At 45.6% G+C, this 19392-nt stretch overlaps 2 protein-coding genes and 2 long non-coding RNA genes across 4 annotated transcripts; 2 read left to right on the forward strand and 2 right to left on the reverse strand.

The window, feature by feature from the left end:
- The first annotated feature begins 6759 nt into the window (after window positions 1–6759).
- LOC120682536 (AUGMIN subunit 4-like) lies at window positions 6760–10729 on the forward strand. The gene is made up of 13 exons (XM_039964494.1): window positions 6760–6971; window positions 7053–7100; window positions 7175–7264; window positions 7467–7820; window positions 8256–8355; window positions 8525–8570; window positions 8805–8898; window positions 9012–9083; window positions 9211–9269; window positions 9427–9495; window positions 9628–9679; window positions 10267–10344; window positions 10418–10729. Exons 1-13 carry the CDS (start codon window positions 6834–6836, stop codon window positions 10493–10495), a joined length of 1278 nt encoding a protein of 425 aa, XP_039820428.1. The 5' UTR covers window positions 6760–6833; the 3' UTR covers window positions 10496–10729.
- Window positions 10730–10935: 206 nt separating this feature from the next.
- LOC120682538 lies at window positions 10936–11706 on the reverse strand. The gene is made up of 2 exons (XR_005678486.1): window positions 11425–11706; window positions 10936–11345 (listed from the first exon to the last, which is right to left on the reverse strand). It is a non-coding gene; the product is annotated as an uncharacterized LOC120682538 (long non-coding RNA).
- A 1603-nt stretch (window positions 11707–13309) lies between these two features.
- Window positions 13310–19320, reverse strand: LOC120682537. The gene is made up of 2 exons (XR_005678485.1): window positions 19142–19320; window positions 13310–14282 (listed from the first exon to the last, which is right to left on the reverse strand). It is a non-coding gene; the product is annotated as an uncharacterized LOC120682537 (long non-coding RNA).
- On the forward strand, window positions 14966–17455 carry LOC120682535 (receptor-like protein 2). Its single transcript, XM_039964493.1, has one exon. It carries the CDS (start codon window positions 15045–15047, stop codon window positions 17151–17153), a length of 2109 nt encoding a protein of 702 aa, XP_039820427.1. The 5' UTR covers window positions 14966–15044; the 3' UTR covers window positions 17154–17455.
- Window positions 19321–19392: the final 72 nt, after the last annotated feature.

Consider the following 19392-nt stretch of genomic DNA (forward strand, 5'->3'; position numbering starts at 1 on the left):
AAAGCGCCGCTGCAGCAGGGACGAGGTCGAAGGAACTTATTCCCCAGCACCGATGACGCCTCTGCCTCGCCATCGCCGCCCGGACAAGCAACCCGCGGAGGAACGACATCCCCCGGCAAACCCTAGCACCTCCGGCACCCGCCGGCGCGCACAACCTAGACCTAGGTGAGAAGCTACCTAATCTATATACATCCGCGCGGCGATTTTCTGGCTTCCCTCCCTCTCCGGCGCCTATCCGGCGGCCGGAGAAAGAAAGAACCGGCGAAATCGCCGCCGGAAAAGACGGTCGCCTCCTTTTCGCCCCCAAGCGACTGTAGCAGGAGAAAGGGTCAGAAGGAACGATCCAGCCGAACACAGTCAAGAAGTCAGTTCTTGGCACGACTTTGACACGGTCTGATTGGCAGGAGAGTCGCTCTCCGGGAGTGACCGTGGCATGTGGCTTGGGGAAACAAATCCTCTGCAGTAACTGCAGGACTGAGCCGCTGTCACGCGGGCCAGGTGATCACCCGGGCCACACGGTAGTGGTCGAGTCTCTCTGCAGTTACTGCAGAGGAGACTCATCCGTGGCTTGGTGGTGACGGGCGGCCGTGGCATGACACGAGATGCCTAGAGCGAGTAGACTCCGCGAGAGGATGCCAGCGGCTCGACTACATCGCCAGGGCCTGGCTTATATAGAGCTGTAGCGGATTATGGCCCTACAGTTCAACTTAGTTTTTATATATATTTAAATTTTAGCTCAAAAATATATAAAATTAGAGTCCGTTCCTTTTAAATCTCGATCCTCAAATTATCTAAATCAAGTTTTAAAGCCCTTTGCTACCTATAGGCATATGCCAGGCCGTTGCCAAACCGCGCATTGACCTCACCATCCGGAGGTACGAGATGGTACCCCGCAACGAAGAGTTCGAGATGCTGATGGCTGTAGGTTACAGACCGTCGGCAAGTATAACCATCCGAAGGTCGCGGTTATATATGATCGCCGTCGGCAAAAACAACTTGCCCTTCCGATACTACAAAGAGTGGCGGATGCAGATTTAAAAGCTAGGGTAGGCTTGGTTCTTCCCCCTTCTTATCTCCACTCATTTTTTCTTTTTCTTCATCTTTTTTCTATTTTCCTCTCATCTTTCTTCTTTAATTTTAATTTTAAATTTAATGAACCTTTTGGACAGTAGGGGGGCTAGAGCCCCCTAGTCCCCTTGTAAATCTGCCCCTGATTACGAGGGAGACCTCTACTCGGGGCCATGAGGAGTGGCGATTGATCATAGCGTAAATCTGCCCCTGATTATGAGGGAGACCTCTACTCGGGGCCATGCGGAGTGGCGATTGATCATAGCATGCTGCTCGTCGGCTACGGCTGCAACTACGATATTCTCAAGAACTCGTATGAAGAACATTGTTACCTCCAGCACGATCATGGGAAGAGCGCCGGTGGCACCTGCGGCATTCTCGCTTGGGGAGAGGCTGTCAGATATTTCTCAGTGGTTGTTTGTTGATAGGGTATCATTGAGATCAGGAATTCGATGGTGCAAAGAACACGAACTGTTAGACACTTTCGGACTGCCAAGAGTATAATACTCTGTGTGTTGGTTTGTTTTGCCTTAAAAGTTGTACGATTTAAGAGGATCTCTGGCCGCCCTTATATAGTTTCGGGGATATGATTACATAGAAATCCTAGCCGAATACTAGCTGAGGAGTCTTATCCGAGTACTACTCGAGTAGTTTCATCTGTTCCGACTAGTTCTACTTCTGTTTGGATAGTTATAATTGCATAAGGTACATACCATGTTTTATTCTTTATTCTCCGCTGCCCTGTTTGTGCTTTAGCAATTAGATGCGTGCTTTCACTGTACTGCATCTGATACTCTGTTGTGTCTTGGATTGATCGTTTAATTTCGTTGCTTGATTAGTGTTTCTTCTCTCTGCGTCTAATTGTGTCATGGGTCGTTCGTTTAATTTTGGAGCTTAATCGGCTGTGATTTCTAGCAGTGTTGGTAGCTTGCTGCATACTTTTAGTCTGCATTCAAAAGTTAAAAATTTAATAGACCAACATCGGCAGCAAAATTCATAATGGAACACGCATTTGGACGAACGGGGCTGGTAGGGGCCATGTCCCCCACCCCCCACACACAACATACTCACTTTAATTTATCTTTTAACTTAACTTAAGTTTTAAGTATCCTTTAATTTCATCTTAATCTTAGATCAAATTTTCAAGTATGTTTTAATCTTAGCTTAATTTTAGCTCAAGTTTTTAGGTACCACTTAATTTTAATTCACTTCGGACTACAACAAAAGCCCATAATATGTTTTCTCGAAAGTCCACGGTCTACCCTAATCAGCCCCGGAAGTTTTCTCCATTCTCCGTGTGTGACTGTTTGGTAGTCACAACTCACAACTCATCAGTGTCTCAGTGGAGGGCGCCAACGGACTTACGTCTTAAGATTTGCATCGCACGAATGCATGGCAAGACAACGATGGCAAGCAGGCAAGCAACCACAGCCGAGATGGACGACAATAACAAACTCACCTGCTCCACTAATGCGATCACATTAGCCATCAAAGCCATTGCTTCTGTCTTTTTTTTTTGAGATTACACAATACAACTTAGACACTCACAACGCATGCACAATCACCCCTATAAACACACGTGTGCAAACCCTACCTGTCAGCGTAATGAGGATGGGGTCCCCATAACCCCGGATTTATGCGCGATTAAGGAAAAAAGGGGCCCACCAGCCGCATCAGCCGGCGATGTCAGCCGAGCACAGCTGTGGGCCCCCATCAGGGACATCCTCCCACGGAGGTGGGCACCCGACTGGAGCGGGCCGGGCCTGACTCGGCACGCGAAGCCTGGGGGGAACGTTTCCTTCCCATCGAAGACACCCGCTTGGTAAGAAGATCTTTTCCAGGCGGTTACGTCGCCTCGCCGTCGGACTCCATGCAGAGCCCGAGGGGGTGCGCGGCTTCCCCGTAAGAATATCATGATTACGAGGATGCCATGCGCTCAGAAGATAAGACGATAGGTGGCGGATAGCTTATCCCTGAGCTACCCGTCCCATCGGCCTGAAGATGGACGGTGGCCGGGACCCACCGTCGTTTACCGCGCCCCCATCGCGGTAAAAGTCAGAAGCCACCCTGGGCGACGCCCCGGGGTTGACCGGGGTCACCTCGGACCAGGAGGGTCCGCGGGGCGACCCGGGAGGTCACCATGTGGCCGCGCTCGTGCCATCCCGGACGTCCCAAAGGGACACCTCGGGATCGCAAGGACCGGCCAGACTACCTCGGAGCAGCCCGGGATGAGAAGACCCACCAATCAGTGTCTACGGCCGGACACCCCAAGATTCCCCGAGGTCACCCGGGGCGCCTCTGACACTGGCGGGATCCAGAAGCCTGCCACGGCGGGCCCGACAAGACGCCTGCCCGCCTGACAAGGGCAGAGCAGCCTGGAAGACGATGCCTACCATGCAAAGAAGGCATTCACACTAGTTAGGGAAGCAACTCTTTTGGTATCTAACTCATACAGACGACATTCCGGACTTGGGCTCCCCAACTCGGAATCGTCAAAGAACCAATCACCGCTTCCTTAAGGGAGATCCTTGCGCGATTTATACCCCTGGCCGAATATCTAAACGGGGGTTCCCACGAAGCCCTGTTCGTGGTAATCACCCACCGTCACTACCCCTATGAGCATCTTTTTTTGTCTATACTTCTCCAATTTAAACCTATATAAACATATTATTATTGGTACGGTATGCTTTTTGAACATTATTGATTCCTTATCGCATAATAGAATAGATTTTTTAAATTAGACATAATCTTAGTAGGAAACTCAGGCAAAACTAAAATAAACAGGATCTATTGACACCCGCTCCTATTTTCCTTTGTGAATTATCATTGCATGATTAAATAATATATATCATGACTAGCTAGTGTGTATTAGTGCGGTCAACAAAAATTAACACAAATTACCAAAATTTTGTACCTACAAATATTATCGAAGTTTGTTCGGCTCGGTCCCTCCTTTAAATTTCTTTCCATTTCCGCCACTGACCTGGAGAAGGTTCTGTGAAACCGTGTGCACAAACAGGAAGGGAAATGGAACATGTTTAGTGCAGGACTACCTGAATAAAAAGCCTAGCGAATATTTTATCAGACTTGTCACCATGATCTCTCAAAATGATTATGATCGCACTGCCACAGTTCATGTAGGTAGTCAAAAGAAAGTACAAGAAAGCTTCTGATCTAATGCATGATCTTCGGTAGAACCAATAATTCATCGGGAGCATGGCAAGAACGGTTCCAAAAACAGCAACGCAAAATGGACAGCTCCAAAACAGCAATACGAAATTTCAGGAATTTGCTTGATTCTCTCTCCATGGTCACCCTGCTAATGGTTTGGGTTGAAATGAGTTTAATAGATTGTGTTTTGATATAGATTGTGTTTGGATGGATTCAAATGAGATATATTATCTCATGGGGTGGGGTGGAGTGGGTTCTATGTAAATATGGATTGGAGTGGGCTGAAATGGATTCTTTATGCAAAACAGTATGATTATATATAAATGTCGGTCCGGTAAGAGCCAGACCTTAAAAATAAAACCTCGCGTTTATATTATAAAATTTTATTGAAATTGACTGAAATTTGTTGGAGATGGCTCAGTATGACTAGCAGCTACTTTATGCAAAGCAGTGTGGCTAGAATTACACGTGGATTCCACATCAAGAGCCGGACCCTAGAAATAAAACATCGCGTTCACACTATAAGATTTTATCGAAATTGACTGAAATTTGTTGGAGATGTATCAGTATAACTGGCAGCTACTCTGTGCAAAATGGTGTGACAAAATCTACACTATAATTTATTTTTTGAGAAATGAGTTCTTATTGGGTTGTAACCATAGTTTGGCTAATAGTTTATTACATCATGAGCTGAAATGATTGGGTTGGATTGGTTTGTGATGGTGGTGGTTTGGAGTGGTGTAGGTAATATTAATTTTCCTAATAAGAATGGATTAGTGTGGGTATAATTTGGTTTCTAACCCATTTGCAGGGTGACTCCATTGCACGATTTTTTTTGGTTAATAACCACATGCTACGAAAACCGTTGGTAAAAGAATTTGTTGGTTAGGATTTCTGAAGCCCAAATGCCAAGTCAGCCGTTGTGTCGATCCTCTGCCAGGAAAGTGCTCCATGTATATTACATGAAAAGTATAGCTCTATTTGAGCTGCTGGTCGAGCTTGCACTAGAGATCTTTCTCTTTACAAATAGTTGGAAACAGTTCAACAATGTGCCTGATCCAATGCAAAAGATAAATCGAGGCCTGAATTGCAATCGTTTCTTCAGAGGCAGGGCAACAATTGTTTTAACGCAGGCAGGGGCGGAGTCAGGGTGGGGGCAGGGGGGCTCCAGCCCCCTACCTCCATGTTGTCAATTGGAGCCCTCACAAATCTCTCCAAGAAATTTTAGTATAGTGAAGAGAAAGAAGGAGAAGAGAGGAAGAAAGAAAAGATAGAAGAGAGAAGGAAGAAAAGAAAATAAGCCCCTTGATCCAAACTCTGGATCCAACCCTGAAGGCAGGACAACCAAAATTCGAATATCTGCTCAATTTCCTTACCACCACGACAAATCATTTTTCTCACCACGCAAACTACTACCACTGAGAAAAAACTTGTCGCTCGGACTCCGAAGCTTCCCGCCCAACTGCTCAAGTGATTCCATTTCCATCTCTCTAATCTGGAACATACATGATGGACTGTCATGTAGGCCGTGTACACACTACTCGGTGGCCTATTGTGCAATTTAGGGGGTAAATGGAGATTACACGATTTAAACCGTGTGCACCGTTTAAATAGTGCAGTCTCCGTTTTTACAGTGTACACAAATTGGGTATTAGACATATTATTATAAATTGTTTAAAGCCGTTTTATTCACCGTTTAGGGATTCTTTTATGTTCAGAAATATTTTTTTAAAAATATTTAGAAACATGTACCAATATCAATTTAGTTACAAAATATAAATAGGGGTCACGTGGCGAGAAAATGAAGTTAAGAGATCATATAGGAAGTTTTGAAAAAAAAATAGATGAGGAAAGAAAAAGCTAACATTAAAATGGCTGTATAGGGAACTTTCTCTAAGAGCATCTTCAGCAATAGCACCTAAATCAGACCCTCTAAATGTTAAATAGAGGCTGCCTCTATTTTTTAGGAGCTTCTAAATTTATTTCAACTCCAGCAATAGCCCTCAATTCCAATATATAATAAAGGGCTCTCTAGAGACCCCCTAGGAATGGAGGGTGGATGAGGGATTTTGGAGGCCTCCCCAAAATAGAGGGTGGAGTAGAGGGTCTGCTAGAGTGCATTTTTTTGGATTAGCCCTCTAAACTTGGGATATGAGGCTATTTAGAGGTTCTGCTGGAGTTGCTCTAAGACTGTAACTCAAATGATGAGAGCCTATGCAACAAATAAGTCACAATCGTCATGATTTCCCTTTTACTGAGGGTCATGTTTTCCATTAGATGCAATAATCCATTTTTTCTGGAAACATGCCATGAAAGCTTGAACTTGTGAGTTGTGACGTGTCTTTGCATTCCTCTTATAGTAAACAGTAATCCTTGGCTGTCTCACACGAGCGCCGGCTTCAATTTGAAGCTTGTCGTGATGAACGAAACAGCCGGCCGCGATCTCACCCGTCCATTCCCCGATCCGACGGCCACTAACCGACCGCGATGGCGCGATCTGCCAAGTGCCAAGCCACCACACCCTCTTCCCCAAAACCCAATTCAAACGCTAGCCTTGCAATCACCTCCCGCCGGCGACGCCCGCCCAGCCCGCGATGTCGAAGGCCGCCGCGGCAGCGTCCCTCCCGCCGCCGCCGCCGGAGGTGGCGCACCTGGTGGACCAGCTCCAGCGCCACCATCTCGCCCCCGACGCGTCCCTCCTCTCCAACTCCGCGCACTCCGACCTCCTGCAGGTACGATGCGCTCCCTCGCTCGCTCCTCCGCCTAACCGCGCTTGCCCGCCGCTTATTTGCTTTGGCCTGTTATCGCTGCAGGCGCGCGAGGAGGTCGCTGCGGAGCGCGCGCTCTACCTCGAGGCACTGGTGAGTCACCCCCTCCCGCCCGCTCGTCGGATCTGCATTTTAGGGTTCTGATCGGATCTGGCGCGATGCGGTAGGCGGTGTACGCGGAGGCGGTGGCCATGGTGGAAGAGTACCATGCGGCAGGCGGTGCTGGCGCCGGCAAGAAGCTCAACTGCTCCCCACAGGTTCCGCATTCTCTCATTCCCCCCGACAAGTCCCCATTTTTCAATTTTCATTGACTGGTGCATATAGAGCTTGCAATTGAAACTGATTAATAGATGGTGAAAGTTCCGCACTGTAATTTGGCACAGCCACTGTGAAATTATCTGTCAAAAAATGATATTTAGTCACCGAGCTTACCCTGTCAGTTCTTAACTTTTGATCCAGGTGTACGAGTCTTTAGAGCACCGCTTGGCCGTGGCAGAGGCCGCGCAGAGGTTGAGGCTCCCACTGCTCTCGCAGGATGGGGAAGTCCATGAGGAGGAGATTGAAAAGCTGAGCACCTTGTCAAGGAGTTCATTTGATAGTACTCTAACGAGTGCCACGCCCAGCTCAAGTTCAATCTCGACAAGCTACAATAATTATAGCAGCACTGCTAGCGCGGTGACTGTTGGTGCCTCTCATGGTAGTGGTGGTTCAGAGGCAGTTGAACCTGGAGTTGGTGGCGTTCCTGATCGTTTTCTTGGGATCACATCTGATTATCTGTACCAAGTGCAACAAGAGCAGCCAGCCATGTCTGTGGTAAGAGCAGTTACTCCCTCCGTTCCAAATTGTAGGTCGTTTGACTTTTTCAACCCCAAGTTTGACCACTCGTCTTATTCAAAAATTTGTGCAAAACATCACTTCTCTTGTTGTGGCTTGCTTTATTAATACAAGTTCTTGAAGAATGGTTTAAATTTGAATATGTTTGCATAAATTTTTTGAATAAGACGAGTGGTCAAACTTGGTATCAAAAAAGTCAAACGACCTATAATTTGGAACGGAGGGAGTAAATTTTTTCCTAAGTAGGCCTTTTGATTTGGTTAAAGTAATTCCAATATGCACCCTGCAAACTGTGGACCTATTTTGTGATGACTTACTAGTTATTAACTAGGATGAGTTTTACCCTTTTTGTCAAAGAGTGAAATAAATTGGCCATCTCAACTTTGAAAACATCTGCTTTGGTTTGGATTGCAGGACATGGTCGATTATCAGAGAACTTTGGCTAGGGAGATTGAAGCCCGGTTAGAAGCCAAGTGTGATGCTTTAGCTGATCTATTTGCTATGGACGAAAGGGGTCAGATACTGAAACTTGGAAATGAATAGATATTATATTTCCATATTAATTGTCGCCCTCTCTTCCTTCTTTAATCCAAAATTCTTTGGTAGCTCGATTTAAGGAAAAACAAACACTTAGGATTCTTTTTTGGCTATCGTTTTGTCTCATCTTATCATCTTTGTTGCAGATTCATCATCCATCAGTCAAATCTCTAGTGCCAGGCTTCCAGAAAGGTGAAAAACTTTCTTATCCTGCATTTCCATCAGATTGATTCGAGCACATTTTTAGTATAAATTCCATCTTACAATCCATTCTATGGGGCAAGCCCATCCATTTAGATAGCTAATTTATCTTGGTGTCAGTGAAATTTCCATCTTGTTTTGAATTGAAACTTCTGTGGAGCCTGTGATAGGATGAACAAGCGTCTGGGATAAGTATTTACCATTTTTTTTCTTCCCATTTAACAGGGTGAAGTTAATCATCGAAGAGATAGAGAAGGAAGAGGCACATTTACTGGAGGATCTTGCTTCAATGGATAGAAAATTTGCTGAGCACTATAATGTATGTGTGTAGGCTTTTCCCAATTGATAATATTGAACTGTGCACCCACTTTATCTTACTGCAAATTCTTTCTCATTTTTAATACATTACTTATGGCTCTCAAAATTCAATAGGTCCTGGAGCAAATTCTTGCTGTGCTTATACAGTTTGTTAAAGACAAGAAATTGGAGCATCAGCACCAATATGTAAGACTTCTCATGGTTCTTTCTGTTATTAAACTTCTTTGTAGAAAATAATGGAATCTTTTTTTGAATCTTTTCATATTACCAGTATTGCTTTTTTAAGTGCTTAACCTGTTATATTGGGTAACAGGATGATCTGAAGAAGACCTGGCTTATCAAAAGGTGTCGGACAATGAATGCTAAATTAAGGTTGGCATCCACATCTTTGACTGTAGTATAACAGATGTTGCTCTATACTCATGTAGATGTAGCTGATTCTCCCTTGTCCAGCATTTTTGTATTATTTCAAGTGCATCTTTAACCTCTTATATTTCAAGTTAACTCTTTTTTTTTTCATTTGCTTTAGCTATCTAGAGCATCATCTGTTGCGTGACACCTACACCAAGGATACAGTACCAGCACTTCACAGGATCAGGTAAAGTAAAAGCACTTGATCTTTAAGTTGATGTGACAATTAAGTTGCACGTGTTATTTTCTTGATGGATTTGTTTTATTTAGTGCATTGTTGTTTCAATGAAGAACCTTAACATATCAACTGCCTTTGCAGGAAGTATCTTGTAGAGGCCACAAAAGAAGCATCCAATTCTTATAATGAAGCGGTAAGATACACAATTTCCCTCTGTTTCTCGTAATTTTTCTAATGTTTAATCCTAAATAGCCAAAAGTTCTCAAAATTGTGACCACATGGCAATCCACTTTGCACAATCTTTGGCTTCCCTCACAAAGAGGACTGTAAAAACCACAGCTTCACTAGGGTCAATACTAGCTGCTATGTTTGAGTAAAAACACACCTGACGAATTAAGTGATACCTTGAGATTCTATGGAGAAACAAACATTAGAGGCACCAGTTATAAATTGATCATGCATGATTGAACAAAGTCCAGCTTGGGAGGCAATTGGTGTATGTCTTTCTTCTTTCAGGAGTTATGCAGTTTCATAACAAGAATCAGGCATCTGTAGTCTGTGGTTGCCACTTTTAGCTGCATGTTTGGAGAAAGAATGAATGCCATCTTTTAGCATTGATTCTGCCTGAAAAGAAATCATCAAATCCAGTATTCACTGCCTATTCATGGAGAAAGAAAGGCACCATCTTTTAGCATTCACTGCCTGAAAGGAATAATTTAATCCAGTATTCGTTACCCATCATTTAACTGTTTGCTATAATGATATTTGGTCTTGTGTCAGATTTCACGGTTACGTGAGTATCAGGGCATAGATCCACATTTCGATGTGATTGCAAGGCAGTACCATGAGATTGTAAAGGTAATCTGGCTTAATTTGTTGCCCTTAATTAACATATGGTCGATGGTTCCCTGCTAACCTGGCCGAGCTGCAGAAACTGGAGGGCATGCAATGGACAATTCACCAAGTGGAGATGGATCTGAAACCTCACCATGATCACGCAGCTGTCTGAACTGTCTGAAATCCATTTTTCTTGGAGATCATGTTTGTTACCTGAATACTGTGGATATAAGTTGGTGGAAGCCATCGTGTGATTTGACTTGGCAATGTATTGTTTTGTTGCTCAAGACCGATCAGGCTGGATAGCTCGGATGTAAAGTTTCCTCTGAACACGCAATGTATATGGAGAATGTTTCTGTTTGTGCTTACAGTGAAAAATAGCAGGATCAGTGATTGTATTCTATCATCCAGATGAGGTTAACTTTGCAAGACACTGCCACACTGGAAGTGCATTGCATGATCAGTTGCAGATAATTACGGTTCCCACTTCCTTTATGCCTTGTGCTAGGCGCAGGAAGGGGGATGACTAGTTTATGGTTACTTCATCATGTCGTATATATTCTAGCTAGTGGTTAGCATGCACGGATAAGATAAAATGCTCGCTATTTTGCGTTTGTATAGTCTCATCCAGTTTTTCCAATTAAAATTTTATCTTCAAAATATGCTCTTTATTATGTCGATGAAGCATTTACCCTTCTGAAAATAAACAGAACTTGTAAAGAATAGGCGTCATAAAATGTGCCCAGTAGAACATCAGACATGGACAAAAGGATTCCAAGCCTTGACTCCGGACTTCAGACTTCCGTGGAATCTTCTACTCATCCTCTGCCTCTTCCACTTCCTGTTCCTCTTCTTGCCCCGAAGGAAACTGCATGTTGAACTTGAACCAGCATTCCAGCCCGCAGACTTGGCTGCTCTACAGACTTATTGCAGAAACCATTCGCGCAGTGGTGGATGCCGTGCACATCTGGCGGTTGGCGGTTGTGGACTGCTACCATGTGCACACCGTTGAGAACTAAACTCTGAATTGCAGGGTCAGGGAACAAAGTGTCATCATGAAGTAGGTGAAGAACAATGCAACTGTAATCAGCCCAAACAAACCTTTGATTTGCTGAAAGCGTAGCGGGCCACGGATGACGTCCTCCGCGACAAGATTCCACCATTCACGCTCCACGATCTCGACCAGAACGGGAGCGGGGTTGGGGGCTACGCCTGCTTCTTCTGCATTCCCACCATGAGGATGAAGGGCATGCTCGAAGTAGTGGGCTGATGAAAAAGCTCGCAAGCATGTCAAGCAGAATCTGGCCCGCACTGATACTTGACTAAAATCAGTGCCGACCAGATCTTTAACAATGTCCGCATTGCGGCCATGTGGCTTGTGAAGGACCTGATCAACACAAGATTGCAAGAACGAACTGAAAACAATCAAAAACAGGCTTACCAAAGCTGCAACAGCTCAGAAAAAAAAGGAATGTAAGTTGTGCTTGCCTTGCACGCGGGGCTGCAGTAATCACCCTTTGCTTGCACCCTATCACCGCACGAGGCACCGCCAGCTCTTCCTTCTGTTTGCAATGGCCGTGCCTGTCCTGGGCCAGAGGTGGTTCACAAGAGCCGCTTGGCACGCGGCCGACACAAGCTTTTGGTGCAATGGAAGAATCAGCCGCCAACAGATGCTTCTTGGGTTGATCCGGAGGAGTTCCATCGTTTGTACCCTTCATTTCAGCTCGAGGACGAGCTGATTTTTCAGGGAGGGAGAGATGTCATGTGGGGTTCATCACCCTCCTGATCGTGGCAAACTTATCTTCCTGCCTGGTGCTGATGGGTGATGATCAGCATTCAGATGACGAAGATGGAAGCAATCCTGGGGGTGAACCACAAGCTGGAGAGACTTTAATTAATTTCTGGTATCTCAGTAATTATCATGGCTGACCTTTTGCTATCTGGTTCATGTACCAGTTCATTTGGTTATGTAGTATAGGTTTCTACTTCCATGATGCAACGATACACAAGTCTCCTGCGCATTTGAGGATAAATATTTCTACTTCTACGGACCACCAAAGTATCCTCTTTTTCAGATGCATTATCATTACTGGCATATTCGAGTAGGAACTTAATTTCAATTATGAAAATTAATGGAAACGGGAAACCAACAACAACAGTAACAAAATTAATTACCTTCTTTTCAAGTAGTAAGGATGTAATTTGAGGGGACTTATGTTAATGAGTGATCCAATTGGGAAATATGGAAATGCATTCAATGATTCAACTATGTAGCTGATTCAAATTGAAGCAGTATAAATTTGTCACCAAAAGGGCTCCCTTAGGCCTTGTTCAGTTTGAAGGGGATTGGAGGTGGTTGGGAGGGATTAAATCCCTTCAAGTCAAAATCCCCTCAATCCCCTTCCCAAGGGGATTAATAGGTAGATTTCCATGCAGCAAGGCATTCATCTTCAATTTTCGTGCTTGAAAATAACACCGAGCTGCTGAATAATGATAAACACACAAGAATAATAACTGCACACGGGATAAATTCGAGGCAGGCAACTAATCAAATGTTAGTGCACCTCAAAGCATAGGGCTTTTCCCAACAGGTTCTTTGCAGGACGTACCTCCGGAGCGCGTCTCGAAGGACCCCGCCGTCCCAGGCTCCGGCGACCGTCCTCCGCACGCTCCGGCTCCGGCAGCTTCCGCCGCCGCCGTCGCTGTCTCCCGGCGTCTGCTTGCGCCTCTTGTGACGTGTGCCCGTTTTGCTTTAGCGAATTGGGCCGTCCATGTGGGCGGGCTGGACTGCAGGAAAAGCAGCTCTCGGCTCATGCCCCTTACTGGGCAGGCTGCAAATTTGGGCTTAATTCGGTTTAGGGAGAAACCTTTTCCTGCAACCATCATGCGAAGTTCCAATTCAAACCGAAGAATTCAATATGACAAATGCTCAAACCATGCGAGGTGAGTTATTGATTTATTGGAAAATATATACTCCGGCAGCATATGAGAAAATTCACTGAAAAAGATTGCAAACCAAATCATCCGGTGAAATAGTAAGAAAGGTAGTTGCATCAGCCTCGTCAAAGAAGATGTCCTCACTCCCATCATCACAACCATTCTCCAGGAAGAATACTATTGACCCTATTATTTAGTCATAAACATAGGCACATAACACAATTGTTGCTGAAAAACTAAGACTTGGGATGCATTTTGTCAACGAGTTACAACAGCACACGAAATGGTGAACCCAGATGGTGTGGAACAGAGGTTAGAGTTGGCTGTAAATTCTATTCTGTTTGATGCCGTGGAAATCGCCGTGTTTCTGGAGTCCCAGGTCTTCTTTGTTTCGTCATTTCTGAATCATGGAAGAGGACAGGCGAATTGTCCTTTGCTAGAAATCTATATAGAACAAACGTTACCTGCCGAGAAATCCACAAAATGTCAAAAGTGACTAGCCAGCTCTCAAAAGTTAACTTCTTTGGTTATTCCAAATGCAAACATATCTTCATACACACGACACGCAAACTTGGTTTATTGAGCCTGAAGAAAAGCAATGGTCGTAGTGAATTTTGACCCAAAAGCTCCATTGACAGCCATGGTCGATGGGGGCGGCTTGTGTCGTGATGACATACGAAATATATTGTGAACCACACTACAGTTAGTGCTGAGAGAAGGTGTTGAGAACTCTCATGTAGAAGAAAGAAAACCGAGTCACCGCCAACTTTGTCCTTAGGCTCCTAGCTCACCAATATCAGTAGCCATCACCATTTGCAGGCAAGAGAGAAATTGATTGAGTCCACCCCTCAATCAGTACTTCTTTCCTGATTTGCCTCTCAAAGAGACCATGCTGTCCTCCATATTAATTGAATTCATTGGCCACGAATGTAGATTGTCAGTGCCAGTCTTTTCAATAAAACTTAACAGATGGAGGTGGCTCTTTGCGCAGCACACAATAGTCCAGGCATCCAGTACAAAAACTACACAAATAATGAACAGATGACACATTAAAACATGCACAGGCCTTGTCCAACAAATACAGAGAATCCATCCCCCCTCTTTTTGTTTTTTAAAAAATCCAACAGACACCCCGTTTGCTGCGCTGCTCCTCCAGCCAGCCAATAGTGTTTTCCTCTCACACCACTCCAGCAGCAGCCTCCAGCCAGTCAACAGTGTTTTTCTCTCACACCACTCCAGCAGCAGCCTCCAGCACCAGCACAGCGAACAGGGTGAGAATCGGTACATACAACATAAACTATTGTAATACCACTTTTGTATATAAAAACACGTTATTTCAACATTACTTTCACAGAGTAATGATCTAGGGTGACCTCATCTTGTCTATTAGCTTAGATTAAACAGCAAAATGCAGGGCAGGCAGCTCAAGGGAAACTTTGGTGTGAAACTGCATGTTAGCAGTTAGCAATAGTTCTATTAGCTAACTAATGACGTGGTTACTATTGCAATTTAGAAACTATATTTTGTCGGGGGTCAACAACACTACATCTACCTTACATCTCAAAAGCAGTGGTGTGACAATGAACCAATAACCACCCCATGTCCCCATGCCATTATGAATCAACCACATGTGGTCTGGCAGTGGTCTCTATCCATCAACCAATTTAAGCGCTAGTTTTCCACGCTCCTCAACATCTTTGCAAATACACTTGCTACTCAGATCAAACCTGAGTTTTTTTTCATTTGAAAAAACACCCGGAGAGCACCTCATTCTAGGCTGGCCAATGGCCATGGCTTTCTTTGGTCTTTCTCTTGTGTTACTTCTCTCCATGGTCTCTCCTGCCACCTCATCATGCAATAAGAATGATAAGAGCTCCCTACTCCAATTCATTGCAGGGTTATCATTTGAAGATAGTGTTACCATTCCCTGGCAGGATGGCACGGACTGCTGTGAGTGGGAAGGAATAACCTGCGGTCGAAGTGGAGTGGTTATTGAGATCTTTCTGGCATCTAGAAGCTTAGAAGGAAGCATCTCACCATCCCTTGGAAATCTCAAAGGTCTGCAACGCCTCAATCTTTCATACAACTCACTCTCGGGCACCCTGCCATCAGAACTAATGTCATCTGGAACCATTAAAGTTCTGGATGTGAGCTTCAACCGTCTCAGTGGGGTCCTCCAAGAGTCTCTTCCATCAATCCCTGGGGGGCAATTGCAAGCACTCAATATCTCAAGCAACCTATTTACAGGAGAATTTCCATCGACAATGTGGGAGAATACAAGAAACCTGGCTGCGATCAATGCGAGCAACAACAGTTTCCAAGGATGGATACCATCTTCTTTCTGTATGAGATCAACATCCTTTGTAGTGCTTGACCTTTCCTACAACCAATTCAGTGGCAGCATCCCTGCAGGTCTAGGTAAATGTTCTGCACTTAGAGTACTCAAGGCCGGCCACAACAACCTCAGTGGGCCCCTCCCAGATGAACTCTATGATGCTACATCATTAGAGTACCTCTCTTTACCAAACAATGGTTTGCAGGGATTACTTGATGGTGCACACATAATGAAGCTCAGAAATCTAACTAACCTTGATCTTGGAGGTAATAGGCTAAATGGCAAGATTCCACACTCTATAGGCCAGCTCAAGAGATTAGAAGAGCTTCATTTGGGGAACAACAACATGACTGGAGAGCTGCCATCAAGTTTGAGTAATTGCACAGATATCACAATGATTGACCTCAAGGGCAACAACTTCAGTGGAGAGCTTCACAAAGTCAACTTCTTCAACCTGCTCAATCTGGAAGTATTGGATCTTCTATACAACAACTTCACAGGCACAATTCCACAAAGCATTTACTCATGCAGCAACATGATTGCATTGCGGCTATCTGGCAACAACTTACATGGGCAGCTTTCACCGAGAATAGGCAATTTGAAGTCTCTTGTTTTCCTGTCACTTGGTGATAATAAGTTTACAAACATCACAAATACGCTTCAGATCCTCAAGAATTGTAAGAATCTTACCTCCCTACTTATTGGAGCCAACTTCAAGGGTGAAGCCATGCCAGAAGATGAAACGATTGATGGTTTTCAGAATCTTAGGGCTCTTTCCATATCTGAGTGCTCATTGTCTGGGAAAATACCACTTTGGCTATCAAAGCTCAAAAATCTGGAGATGTTGTTTTTGCAGAGGAATCAACTCAGTGGATCAATACCGGCCTGGATTAAAAACTTAACTTCACTTTTCCATCTAGACTTATCATATAACAACCTTGAAGGGGAAATACCAGTAGCCTTAATGGAGATGCCAATGTTAACAACAGAAGTTGCAGCAATCCATTCCGTCTTTGAGCTACCGGTTTATCTAGGCCATTCACTTCAGTACCGAATAATCAGTACTTTCCCAAAAACACTGGATCTTGGCCACAATAACTTAACTGGTGCGATCCCCCAGGATTTTGTTCATTTGAAATTACTTGCCAAACTCAATTTAAGCTTCAATGCCTTAACAGGAGAGATTCCACAGCAGCTCGGTAACCTGACAAATCTGCAAGTGCTAGACTTGTCAAGCAACCATCTTGCAGGTGCAATCCCATTGGCTCTGAACAACCTGCACTTCCTCTCTAAATTCAATGTTTCTCATAATGACCTGGAAGGGCCTATTCCGAGCGTAGGACAGCTTAGTACATTTCCAAGCTCTAGCTTTGATGGGAACCCAAAATTGTGTGGAATTATGGTTGCTAAACTCTGTGACTCAGCTGAAGCACCTCCAGTCTCTGTTCCCTCCACAGAACAAACGATCAAAAGTGGTGCCTTTGTGATTGCTTTTGGAGCTTTCTTTGTTGTAGGGGTGCTATATGATCAGATAGTCTTGTCAAGGTATTTTGGATAGTTTCAGTTTGCATGTGGATTTATGATAATGTTAGTGCCAATTGGTGCCTTTTTATGTGTACAAAAATTGAATAACTGGAGGGAATTTGTGGGTCTGGGGCTCTGGGCACATGACTCAGGACTGAGTCATCCATCTGGTGTAAATGCATAAACTTCATAAGCTGATCTGAATTGAGGCAGTCAAAAATTGCCAAGAAAAAACACCAATCACTGTTAGAGTATATTTGGTAGGTTAGGATATGTAATCCCGGACTACCATATGTATCGGGGAGGTGCCTTACCCCCTAAGTCTCTGTACTCTATATATACCGCCCAAGAGGCTCCATGCAATACATCGACCACATTATGCGCATCCTACTTTCCTACATAGTGTCAGAGGGTCACGATCCTTTGACCTAACTAGGCTTCCGCTACCGCCGCCGCCGCCGCGCCGCCCCCGGGGATCGATCTCCGCTGGGGGCAGCGCCCTCATAGGATGCCCGGCGGATCCCTCTGATCCGTCGTGCTTGTCGTCTTCAAGCACAGCAAGGGGACCTACCTCGCCGCCAGGATTCGTCGCCAGCGCCGCCGCAAGAACGACGGCGCCCGACGGTCGCGCGCCGCCCTTCTCCCGCCGGTCCAGCCGCGCCGCCTGCGGCCGCGGATGGACTCGCCAGGGCGGCGGCTCGACTCCGATGCCTTTGTCATCGTCGCCGGGCTCTGGTGGCGCACCTGCCTGGTACCCATGGTCCTCCTGCTGCTGTTTTTCTTTTCCGATCTAAGATCAGTTTGCGTCGCCCTGCCATTCGTCGCCGCATCGTCGTCGACGCTCCCGAGAACGAGGTTGCAGTTGCGCGCCCTCACAGGCTGCAGCATCGACGCTCGTGGTCAAGCCATCATTGCCGGTGTCGCCGCCTTTTCAGGTGGTGGCGCCATCCGCTGCCGGTCCTCGTCAAGCTAGCACTCGATCTAAGTCCACGCCTACTACCGTTTTCGCACGGACACCGCCGCCGATGTTGCTGCAGGAAGACGCTCGAGCACTTTTCAGCTGCCTCGTCTACCATCGCCATCCACCGCTCACCGTCCTGCTGCTGTCCTCGGCCAGAAGCTGCTGATCTTGTGTACTCGGGCGCCTCGACGACGCTTCGGACCCGCGCCCTCCTCCACGGCTTCGACCATGTCCACCTCGACCTCGGCTACTTCGGCACTAAGGGGCTATCATCTGCATGAGCCACTCCAGTCGAAGCATTCGCACTGGCGTTCCGACTGGAGGGGGATATCTCCATTGTTCTCCAATCTGTCCGTTCGTGTTGCTACCGCTACGACTGCGGTGGGATGTTAGAGTATATTTGGTAGGTTAGGATATGTAATCCCGGACTACCATATGTATCGGGGAGGTGCCTTGCCCCCTAAGTCTCTGTATTCTATATATACCGCCCAAGGGGCTCAATGCAATACTTCGACCACATTATACGCATCATATTTTCCTACAATCACGTTACGATCTCCATCATTTGTTTTCTTGCTCTACAATAGCTCCACACAGTTACAGTTCGAAAGAAATAACTCCACGCAGTTAAACATGATGCAATTTTCTCATAACGACCTGGAAGGGCATATTCCTAACGCAGGACAGCTTTGTAACTGGATGGGGTTTATGATCAGGACTTGGGACTGAGGAATAAATGATTTGGTGCAAAATGCAAAAGAACGCAACCATGTAGGCTGATCTGAATTGAAGCAGTCTAATAAATTTATCAAGAAAATAAGGCCCCGCTGCCGTTAGATTTCTGTGTAGCTACAATTTCATCATTCGATTTTTTGTTTTTTGCTGCTGTCCAATACAGCATCGCTAAACAATTAAATCATGACAAATTTTCCATGTACACGAGTAAACGAAAATGCAAGTAAGCCAGCAACCCAAATCCCTGTGCTACAGCGACGCCGGTCTCTCAAACAGATGGTAGGGCATTCCAAAATTTCGAGCAACAAGGTTTCTGCAGGACGTACCTTAGGAGCGTGCCGAACTGTCACTGGCACTTCCGCCCTGGAATCCGGCAACCGAGTTGTCAGGAGCAGGTGCGCCGCCGCCGCCGCCGCCGCCGCCGCCGCGGCGGCGGCGTAGCCCTGTCGCGCGCCGGAGGATGCCGGCCTCAGACTGGGCCGTGTGCTTACTTTGGGTAGCTGGGCCTTGCATGCGGGCTGGGCCACGTTCTGAGAATCCGAGTATTTTTTTTTTGGAGAGTTCCACCCCGGGGGTA

The sequence above is a fragment of the Panicum virgatum genome, chromosome 7N (genome assembly GCF_016808335.1).
Source record: "Panicum virgatum strain AP13 chromosome 7N, P.virgatum_v5, whole genome shotgun sequence".
Lineage (NCBI taxonomy): Eukaryota > Viridiplantae > Streptophyta > Magnoliopsida > Poales > Poaceae > Panicum > Panicum virgatum.